Source organism: Schistosoma haematobium, chromosome 1, assembly GCF_000699445.3.
Source record: "Schistosoma haematobium chromosome 1, whole genome shotgun sequence".
Classification (NCBI taxonomy): Eukaryota; Metazoa; Platyhelminthes; class Trematoda; order Strigeidida; family Schistosomatidae; genus Schistosoma; species Schistosoma haematobium.
This window is the reverse complement of record NC_067196.1, coordinates 17702029-17714525: the sequence shown is the minus strand read 5'-3', so window position 1 is coordinate 17714525 and position 12497 is coordinate 17702029. Positions and strand designations below refer to the sequence as shown.

The window sequence follows — 12497 nt, the reverse complement described above, 5'->3', positions numbered from 1 at the left end:
CTTCTACATAAATATAATTAATAATTCAATGTTACATTTAAGAAAGCAATATATAAAGTTCTAAAGAAATCCTTTAAAAATGGACATATGAAAATGTACAAAACATTCGATACTTATTTGAGAAAAGATGATTTAGACAAGAAAATGCTTGAAGTCGCTAAAATCCGTAAGTTATGGTTCATATATAAAATAAATATGATCAATTCATGTATTTTTTTTAGTTAGCGGACGTATTGAAAAACGAGCGGATTATCTAGCACAGAAATTGAAAGAAATGTTAGCATATGAAACATCATAGCAACATAAAGTTTCATTGTCTTATTAAGGGAGTACATATATATCTATATCTTTGCATTCAACAATCTGAAAGCATTACAGGATACATAAATGTTTTATTGATCTTACAAATATATCATCATTACTACTATTACTACTACTACAACTAATAATAACAATTGTAATTTATAAACTGATTGATAGATATTCTTATTTAACAGATGGATTGAGAATCATTCTAATTCATGATTGTTATTGATGTAATGTTATTAAAGATTATTTTCATTATATATTATTTTATCTAAAAGATAGTTCTTGATTACTCAATTAACTATATCCACATAAGATAAATGATTGAAATAAGCCTATACATGACAAATTAAATATAACTGTAATGCAATATTAGATATGATTCTTTATGTAAATGAATAAAGAAGTTTAAAAATATAGTTTAGTATAATTTCTGTAAAGATGAAAGTGAAATACTATCGATATTGTAATTTTATCTCATATGTGAATTGGGATTTATAACTGTAAAAATGTGCAGTTATATTAATCGTTTGAGGGCAATTAGGTGTTTACACCTCTTTATACATAATTTTCAATTCTCTACCACAAAGCTTACAAAGTAACCTGTTTGTTATCCAAGATTTGTAAAACTTTTCACTGCAAATTTGTTATACAGGGGACAACATGGAACGTAATCAAATTGAAATGTATTGAACATACCTAGCACGTTTTGTTAAACTAAACCCCGTATCATTATTTAAGACAAATACAACTTCAAAAGTACTTCTTGCATGTTTGAAAGCATACTGATTTAAATCAATATTGTCATGTAATACAAGCTAAATTAGTGGTTTAACTATCGTTTTAAGGCAAGATTGTTATGGGTTGAAATTGTACTTAATATCACTAGACACATTTTTCGGTATTCAAATTAGTTTATTTTTATCGCAAACTCCTGATATAAAATTCATGTTGAAGGATTCATTAAAGGTATTCGTTAATATACACGATAAAATATCGGTACACTTTTTGAAATGATTAAAGATTGGATGACATTAGATACGAAAAATTGAGAGGAATTCAATGATTTGAAATATTTTAAAACGTGATTTTCACTTTAAATAAAGCTTATCGTTGAACAGAATGAAACGGAAATATTAATATCGGAAACTCAATAACTAGTTTAGGGAACATGTGTTTGGATGGATTCGGTTTGGGCACCCGGGCAGTATCCCAACACTCACACAAATCGAATGATTTATGTGGGGCATATCTGTTTAGTGCCTCCCTGTACCAATGTTTATGTGTTTAAATAAATACAATAAACATCGCTAGTATTATTCTTTCCATTATTTTTTGCAATTAATTTCTATATATTTTTAAGAATAGTCGTAAAATAAAAGTATTCACACATATTCTACATACACATGTCGCGAAAAGCGGACTACTACTCAGAGAAAATAACAAAACATTTAGTGAACATACTAGTTAAAACGAATTATACAAATGATGTAAAATCAAGAGTTTTGTAAACTTATGTAAACATATATGAAGTTAGGTTCAACTTTCCACATAATATCATACTACTTAACATGTGAACCATATACTAGAAAGTTGGTTTTGTTAGTATGAAAGCACTAGCATGTTTGTAACATTTTCACCGCTTATATATTATATGTGGTACATTTTATCGGCTTTTACATTTACACACCTATCCTTGATTCTCCTAGTGATATACCAATCAGTTTTATCATTAATCAATAAAGAACTTCGGAACATCATGTACGCTGTTGACTCAAAATAAGAAGAGAAACTATTCATTTAAATAACATGTCCAATCGAACTGATAAATAACAACCTCGAATAATATCACCGTTTGGTATTAATTCAGGAAAATGGGATTTTCTCACTTATTTGTTTTTCGAAGAAATATTCAAGCACATTAATCAAATTTTAAATAATATTTTCAGTTATTTGGTGTTGTTATATATTTGTTTAATGTTCTCTAGAACCTCTTCAATTGTAAAACTATATTCACGTATTTTATTGTTGACTTTACAAATCAAATACTCATGTTTAATGATTAATTTAGGGAAATAATTACTGAAAGAACAATCTGTAGGATCAGTCTCTTAACTATGACCATAGTTTGTGGTTTTATTTAGTTTATTTATTTGTTTCCTCTTTTTATCATTTCCTCCACCCTAACTGTGTTTATAAAACTATCCTAAATTACTGTGATTTCCTATTCCTATTATTATTCTTACAACAAAGATTAATTCTAGTCACGTTTTCTTGATTACCATTATCACTTTTTCATTCCCATTTAACTACATAACTTTTGTTAGGGACGTTAGATCCCCAGAATGCATTTGGGAAAGGACCTCATTTTGTAATTTTATTTAGAAAATTTGAAGTTCTTCGTTTTCGCACCAAAGGCGCTCTTGTCACCTTCATGTCGTATTTCCCACTGGGGAATATCTTAAATGTTATTGGTCCGTTGCGTCTTTTCAGTATGCTATTTGATAACTCTCCCCAACGACGGTTTTGTACTGTATATATACGTTTTGAATTGTGTTTGTTGTTATCGCTCGTTTCTGACTGTTTTGCACAATACACTTCCCCATTCCAAGTTTGGACTTTTCCCTCTAGTTAGCGAGGCTGGGACGCATCAATAGCTGGCTTACTGGTCTTTGGTCACCGAGTCTTGTTTCTCGTTCGCAGACTAAGTGAACTCGTGATAGCTTCAACCCTAGCAACTTTTCACCTATTTGTTGTACATTTTCCATGTTTCGTAAACTTACTACTTCAATTACTATTTGTTTATTTTAAATGGTGTGGTGAAATTTCATGTAACAACTCATAGAATTCTAATGGACAATTTCGTGGATTGTTTGAAGTTAGACATTAACACCGCTGGATGGTGGCTCAGTGGTACGAAGGTTAAGCGCTCGTGCGTGAGACCGGTAGGTCCTGGGTTCGAACCCCGCGTGGTGGGGTCGTGGGTATGCGCCACTGGGGAGTTCCATAATAGGACGGAATAGTCGTCCAGTGTTCCCCATGTTTTCTATGAAAATTGACTCATGAATTCAACTATTAAATCTATTTACAAGCATTATAAGCAAAGATGGATAGTGGCTAGCAGTGGAATCCAGGACGCGCGTTTCGTCCTGTTTGGGACTCGTCAGCTGGATGTACCTGGGACTCGAACTCAGTGCCGTCCGCTTCAACCGCCATCGCGTAATCCACTTAGCTACTGAGTCCTGATAGCCACTTGCTAGTGCAATGGCGTGAAGTTTATAATGCTTGTAAATTAAAGCAATATCGAGGCATACGCACAGTATGCACATATGCCAATAAGAGACTGATCAATTTCAGTCCTAAAACATCAATGGGAAGATTCAAGTAAAACAATATCAAGTGTATTAAATCTATTTGTTTATTGAATCATAATTTATTTCGCATATAAGTGATTGTGCAACTTTGAAAATGAACTTGGTAAAAAATTGTTTTATGACTACGTTGATGTTCACTCAGGGACTCGAACTCAGTACCGTCCGCTTCAAACGCCATCGCGTTATTGACTTCGCTAATGTGTCCTGATAGCCCCAAATGGGACGAAACGCGCGTCCCAGCTTCCACTACTAGCCACCAGCCATCTAACCTAGTGTCTAGTTTGATGGACAATGCATTGAAAAGTCATTTAATTCATTTTTCAAGTCAGGAATGAAATGAATGAATGCATCAACTTACAGATATTGTCAACTTCCAACATTTTCACTTTTAAATCTCCTTTTCTGACATATTTATCAAGAAATTTATACTAGTTCTTTTATTGGTCGGATAAATTGGAAAATTCATTTTTTACGAAATCTGAGATAATATTTGTTTCGAGTTTCATATTTTCAGGAGTTGATGAGCAATACTCTGTATGGAAACAGAGACTATAAAAATACTAGACAAAATGTTACCTATTAATAGTCAGAACTATCTAGACAAACCAGAGAATATATAATAATAGGGGATTTAAACTTAAAAGGTAATTATTATTGAAAGTTAGAGAATGTTTAGGACTTCTTCGTATGCACAAAGCGTAATCAATGATCACTAAACTAGTGGCTCGAAAATGATACAAACGGAACGTTTAAGACTGATATATCGGAACTGTGAGGGTCATAGTGAAGACGCTGTCACCATCAGGGTCAAGTGGCACGATTTTCATCATGAACTTAACAGTTATCTCTGAAAATTTCACAAGTAGTTTTAAATTTTCATCCTAGATTCTCCCGAAACATTTTTATCCGATGTTGTGCTCAATAAACCTGAGTAAACTTCTAGTTTTTCCCGTCTCTGTACTATGAGAAAGATTTTTCGATTCTCTAAACATGGTGATTCAAACAGTCTAAATGGTTGATTAAGTAGAAGTTTATAAATTTCCCTATTGACAGTAGTTTCCTATCCACTGACATTTGGGTGGAATTTATCAAACACTTCATTTGCAACGTCAGCATATTTTTTTCCAATATTTTCATGCAGCTCTATACTTTGATTCATTTAATCCTAATTAAATACTATTGAATTCGATCAGGTTTTTGCTTAGAACAGAATATTCTTTTCTTCTAAATTATCATTCTACATATCAAAAATAGGCTATTCGCTAACTTAAACTTATTGCGACTAAGTATATAAATGTTTTGATTAAATTGTCAAACTTACTGCTTCTTTCCTTGAAAAATTTGTATCTGGGGGAAAATTCCTAGTTTGCTATCTATACATCACGAGGCGTAACAGGCGGAGATAAGTAGGTACGCATTGAGCAACGGTCCTTACATTCGATCAAGACCATTCTTACCATTTAAACAACAAAAGCTTCTTATTGGATCCGATATGTGTATATGACTATGGATAAATATACTAAATATGTCCAACTTGGTTATAAACTATTCTCTTTGCTGAGACGCAACAACATAAACCACTTTGATTAAATCTACGAAGCCACGATATCGATAATCTAGACGTTTAAAATGTTTCTCTGTTCCCCAAAACGTTTTAGACAGTTGCAGTCTGGTCTGGTAGATCTGGTATAACTCAAAGTTCTTAGTTTTATTAACTTAATGTCACTTTCCTATTATTTTCAGGTCTCTACGTGTTTATAAACTCTTTTTCTTTTCCCTAATTGATACGGAGACACACTTGTAATACACGGACCATACAAGAAGCATGTAAATTAAAGTTGTAAAACAATCTACATTTTTCTACGTATTTGATACCTCTGTAAACCTCGTTCCTCATGAAAGTATCCGACTGGGAACAATGAAAGTTTGTGGGGCTAATAATCTGATGTACTGCATTTCCTATTTTGTATTCAATGTTATCTTTATCAATAGTCTCTGTGTTTTACCGCAAGTGCACATAACACAAAATAAAGCGTTTTCATTAATCTTTATTATTTGCTCAAATTCGTTAAGAAAGTGGTAAACAAAAAGCAGAGAAAAACAATGTCTGAAATCCACAACATTACTAACCATCGTGTTATGAAATATGCCTAAGATGATTCATAGTCCATCATCTCATCCAGTTTCATCGATATGTATTTCATACGTTTTTCAATGCGTTTTCCAACTAAGGAAGATAATGAATATGTACGTGAACTTACGGATTTTGGCAACTTCTAACATTTTTAAGCCTAAATCATCCTTCCTTATATATTTATCAATAACTTTATATATGTGGTGTCGCCCTTTTTGGAAGGATTTTTTTAGTTCGTTGCATATTGATCTCTTTAGTGATATAATAGATATCAAACATTATGAAATCAGAATAAGTACCAGTCCACCTTCTTTTTGATATTCTTCATCAATATACACTAATTCCATGTCTTTTTCACTCGGGTGAGGTACATGCTCTAACGTTGTAGCTCTAAAAGAGATTAGAAAACAGTTGATTATGAAGAAGGAGGCAATCCATACTTATTTCTTATTAGGTTATTTTAAGAAACATTGAAAGTAAATTACGTTGAAAAGCGATCTCTAGTCAAAAAACAACCTTCTGGTGGGACTGCTGATGGACATGTTTGTCAATCATCCCAAATATTCTGGATGATTAACTTCTCTAACAAAACTGACCAATCTAATGGATTTTTTTTACAGATATTATGTGCAATTTTTGCATTTATACCCGGACGTCCTTTAACTACGTATCAGTTAATTACAACGTCTTGAACGAATATGTCAGTATCAAGTTAACCATTTCTCTGAAGATTCAGAACCTAAGGAGATTTAAATCAAAACTTTTCATTCAATCACTTCAATATAAGAAATCTCACCAGCTTAATTTATTTAAAATAGAGACAACTTCTGTAAAAACCTGCATAAGAACCAATTCAAATTATAACTACGTTTTGCAAAGTTTCAGCTATTCATATAAAACAGTCTTTTGACCGTATCTGAACAATTAAAAATCAAGAGATTTTAAGAGTAAAACATTTGGAAAATATATATTATCCTGCTTACTCTAGGAGATAAGACATAAAAACATTTCGATAAAAAAACGTCACCAACCTAATATACATCTAAAATCCCGCCAAAATACGAAAACATATCTACATGTGAAGTTGCTTTGAAGCCTTTCCTAATTCAATAGTATGGATGTTGAAACAAACATACTAATTAGATGATGATCTCTGTTGATTGGTGTACAACAATTACTTAGAATTTAGTAAGTGATTACATATCTTTAAATTATGACAGATGGTGTTATGCATTAATTATTCAACAAGCCAATATATTAGTAAAATAAAGAAAAATTGAATTTTTAACTTATAATTCACATTAACATTCAACACTACATTTGTTAAAATAGACTTTCAAAACAAATCCTTACTTGATCAATGTCGTAGCACCCACAATACAAAATACAGTGAAGATAATTGGCGTCACTTTCATTTTAATGTAAGATATTCAATTTCAATTATAATAATTCACATATTCATGCATTGTTTTATATAGTGATTCAAGAATAGTATATTGTGTCAATGACCCCATTATTTAGACCTATCCAACGTTAAATATTTCATCATTCTACATAATTTGATATATGTCTATAAGTGTAATAAGAATTTGTTTACTTCAAAGTGCTGAATGTTCAGTATAACATAAACGTTTTTTGGCGGAGGGGGGATTTATATTATTCAATAGATGAATTTAATAGTCGGTTACTTTGTAATATGACCTCATTAATGTTACATCGGTTAAATTGTTTATTAAAAATAGAGTTTAAACTAATTTTTACTTCACATAATCAAAGTTTATTAATAAGAATAACTTAATAATATGTAAACAGATATGTAAAGAACCATTGCGAAAACTCAATATAGATATAAACTAATTAGCTGGTTCCATTTTGAGGATTCGAAAAAGCAATCACAATAATATTGGTACAGACGTTATTCAATTAATCCATAAAGCTTCTTTTTAATGAATAATATATAAAACCTAATTCAATACATTAAAACGAATGATTAAGCCAAATGAAATGGCATAATTCGTCAATTCGTTTATACCATCTGTATGTTATGATGTATGTAAGTGAGTTCCAAAAGTTATCATGATCTAGTCATCGGAAACATATACTCCACAAACAATAATGATTTTAGTTAGTACAGGAATTTACTTAAAAACTAGGAGACTAAATCTGTTATTCTAAATTATTATAGTACTTAACTATAAGTAGCCGTTTTAGTTACTGATGTAGAATTGGCTCAAATTCGGTAGAGAAACATAGAAAAAACCAGTAGACAACTTATCAGTCTTTGATGTAACAAATGTTTAATGAAAGTGTTCAATGACAATAATTTGTCAATTACTGTTGTAATATGTACAAATATGAGCGACAGAGATATTCAGTATGTATAATTAATGATTCTAAAGACATATGAACTCATTTCATCAGTTATCTAGTCGATAATCCCTTCAAATTTCGTCATGGTATCTTACTATTCTCAACACCAAAGCTTTCATCCCTAAAATAATAGACTTCAGTCGATATAAACTTTATGTAGAAAGACTTTGAATTCATTAAGATTTAAGCCAATACTTCTTACTTTGTTTAAAGTATAGTGTAAAGGAAATTGTGCGAATGAATTTGTAATGTAATAGCTTCATTTAAAAACATGCAAAACTATATGTGATCAAAATATTCTTAAACAAAGTTTCCTCTTATCAATATCAGTATCATGGATTCATCATGTTGTTTTAGATTGCTATTAAGTCCATGTAATCTAATTCATCTAAATATCAAAATTACATATGGCATTTAACAATATTTACAACTTTGAAGTTGATCATCTGTTATTAAAACCATATATCAGTATAGTCTAATAGAAATTTATAGCATAGAAATCAATTCGAGAATGTTCAATAAGAAGAAACAATTTCGGTAGCCTTTGTAAAAATAATTTCTAGAACAAAAAAACAGGATTTTGATCTAAGATTATTATTATTATTACTAATGACTTTATTCAATACTATATTTTTTGGTACAATATAGAATTCTCAGCACAAAGTATTTTAACAAGTTTACTTTCCTTATTTCTTCATCTATCCTGATAATAAATATTGAGTGATCACCAATTAAATGTTAGCAGTTCAGGAATTGACATTTGAATAATAGTCATTCTTTTCAATGCACAATCCTAGCCATCACGATAGCTCCAATTTTAAATTTTTGTAACTTGTACAGCAGAAGGTCGTAAACTTTTCATAAACACGCCTAAATAGGTTTTATGTAATTTATAGATAAAATGATGTGTTACAACAAATAAAATACAGGTAACTTGTTGAGATGTGTTGATATCAGGAACAGGTAGCTCAATATTCAAACAGGCCGCCATCATGACGTAATCGGTTAGGCATTTAATTACTGGATTAATTTTCTTGATTGATCACATATATTTTGCTGTTCAGTTAAGTAATAGCTGTAAACTAAACACGTAATTTGTAGGTATCATTGTAGTGAAGGAGAACACAGGTGAGAACAACCGAATTATATTTAGCATGAAACTACAGTTACTTGGTAAAATAGAAAAACCATACTATAGTACTTAATTTGCAAAATGTTCAATAATTGTCTCGAACTTCGTTGTTCTTGCATTTCCATACTAATTGCTTTCTATTCCCGCTCTTCCTTTCTTGATCTTCCACATCTTCTTCTGCCAGACATTACATTCCCGACTCGCGTCATATACTACTTATATCAATATAAGTAGCACGTACCACATCATTACCAAGGTTAGACTTGATAATTTCGAATAAATTGAGCATTGGGTAGATTGTTATAATTAAATAAAATATTTGTAATATCTTAATGAGTAGAAAAATTAGATTTATTTATTCTCTGAAGAAGTGGCTTACACTAAGTCAATGAACGTCAGGAAATGTAATTTTTCTACTCATTGGGATATTACAAATATATTATTTATTTATAAACATGTAATTCATCGAGTTCCAGGATTTCTCAATAAACAACAAACCGATTACTTTTTTACTGTTAAGGTAAAATTAATTGACATGTACAAAAGATACGTTTCATGGTTTTCAATGGTTATTTATTTATTTATTTGAACACATAAATATTGGTACAAAGGGGCACCGAATATGTAGGCGTCAAACAAGTCACTTGATTGGTGTGTGGACTATGATACTGCAAGGGTGCCCAAACCGAAGCAGGTGGTCTTCTTAGGGGGCTACATCTGTAGCCATCGACCTACATGTCCAATCCACACGGCAGAGGAGCATCGTCAGGAGATGCAGTCCCATGATAGCCTGTGACCAACAACTGGTTCATACGCCATTCGTGCCTTCAGGATCCTGAAGCCCATGTGCATCGTTAGTTTGGAATCAGGATTTTTCAACTCCCCCTAGGTGGATCCTCCATATCCACCAACCAACCCGGTTAAAGCGCCGAATATTTGTTTTTTGTCCTCTCAATTTCGTAAATAACATCTTCGCAGTAAGTAGAACTTCCCCGGTAGTGGCTGTATGCGCGTGGATATGTGAAAGCATTTCGAGTGGGAGAGCTGACTCTTCCCATCCTCGGCCGTACCAGGAAATTTGGAGGTAATTTAACATCAATCGGTTCACGATCTGAATAAAAAAATTAACGACCTCCACAACTCCTCACTGATAATAATCATCATGTGCTCACTGGTGACTGATTCCAATGTAATTTCCTGATATTCTAGTGAGGAACCGTGACCAGTGAATTTCAATCCGTGTAGGGTAGAGACAGGTATCTACCTCAGACAATGGATGAATGATTGGGCAGCCATTCATGCATCGACGGAAGTTAAACGTCCACACCGTTGAATGTCGGCTCAGTGTCCTAGAGTTTAGGCGCTCGCGTGCGGGACTGAAGGTCTTGGGTTTGAATCATGCGTGCAGAATTTTAGTTTCGTTGACGAATACTACTAAGGTAACATTCTATTTTTAATTAATTAAGCTGAATAAAAAAATAATCTGTTTTTGTTCACTAAGCAACTATTGAATGAAGATGAAGAATTATTTCTCATATACAATGAAATTTAACCCTCTAATTGAATTATCATCTGATCTATATTTTAATAAACATTCATATGAATTTCAAAACCACTTTTGTGTCGATTTTGTTGAAAATGTTGTAAAACGTCCTTACAAAATAATGTTTGTAATGAATTCCAAGTTTTCAAGCTTCCAAATTGTAGTAATGATATAATGGAACCGTTGTTCTTTCTCACCTTGACCATCAGAGCAAATAAAAACTATTTAAAACATGGCTTTGTTTGAACACACGTTTTCTAGATATTTCTGGATTTCTTTCACTCTCCTATTTAAACAAAATCTTAGTGATTGTAATACTCATATGGTTGTCCTTACGCAGTTTCCACTAAATTCACTTAATGTTAAAATATTTTGCTGATCCTACTGTACATTACCTCGTCCTGCTTAGTGCAATTGATTAGTTAGTTTCGAGCAATTGTTTTTATTTTCACTAGTAAAATTATAATACTATCATGTAGCAGTTCTACGCAATTAGTATCACTCAATTATTATGACAAATGATAAATATAATATTAGTGTAGAACCTTCAAGAAAAGTTTCTTAGCTCTGTTCACACTTTTGGGAAATGTCTGAATGGGAACTTCCATGTGAATAAAACAAGACAGGTAGTTCTTCAGTTAGTATTCATTAGTGATAGAAACTATGTTTAAACCGAACAAGCCATCGAAAACCACACTGCTGAATAATGAACAGCATTCTCCATTTAGAGAACATCGATAGACTGTTTAACAATAAACTAAACTAATTTAATCATTAGATATTTCATAAACTATTTTCAAGTTAATGCTTGGAAACTATTTGTTTAAAGTTTCTAATTGTCCTGAATAGATATGTTACGACTGTACACTGCACAATAGGACGAAACTGTTGTCCATTGCTTCCAAATTTCCAGTGGTGGTCTAACAATAATCGGTTCATGATCTCAATCAAAAATTTAATAATCTCTACAACCCCATACTGATACGACTGATTTATTTAGATCTGATTCTAAAAATGGTTGTTTTTTTCGATGTATTGTGAATCATTTATTTATCATGTAATAACGATCCCTTAAAGTATTACTTTTTCCTTGTCAGATTTAAAAATAAATCTCTTTTCTCAATTGGAGGTGCGACGTTTAAAGTGATTGTGTTGAAATTCATTTAGGGCTTATTTATTGTAAAAAAACACACATCCCCCAATCACAACTTATTCAATCCCCCTTTTTAAATAGAACCATTTATAACTAAACCAATGTAACTAAAACTTTTATTAATAATCATCATAAATGAAAATCATTTTTTTATTTTTTACAAATCAAAAAAGAAAATCAGTTTTTTCCCAAAGTTCAAATTAGTTTATCTATTCATGACTTATGCAGACAATAAAAGAAAAATATTATCTGCCTGCCAGATTTTGCATCATCATGGGGAATTCGGTCCATTTATTTGGTTATCAATAATACCAATAACTGGAAAATATACAAAAACAAATATATTTTCTTTCAATAAATAACCAAATCAAAATTAATTCAAGTTTAAATAGTACAACGGAACAATAAGAATATTATGTGCGATCAATCGTCATTTATTCTCTGAATAAGTGGCTTACAATGAGTCACGAAACGTCAGAAGATCT

At 31.6% G+C, this 12497-nt stretch overlaps 1 protein-coding gene across 1 annotated transcript; it reads right to left on the bottom strand.

Annotated features, from left to right (window-relative positions):
• Positions 1-5422: 5422 nt before the first annotated feature.
• Positions 5423-7395, bottom strand: MS3_00003967 (uncharacterized protein). Its single transcript, XM_051211844.1, has 4 exons — positions 7168-7395; positions 6114-6204; positions 5942-6065; positions 5423-5907 (listed from the first exon to the last, which is right to left on the bottom strand). Exons 1-4 carry the CDS (start codon positions 7227-7229, stop codon positions 5831-5833), a joined length of 354 nt encoding a protein of 117 aa, XP_051073290.1. The 5' UTR covers positions 7230-7395; the 3' UTR covers positions 5423-5830.
• Between the last annotated feature and the right edge of the window lie 5102 nt (positions 7396-12497).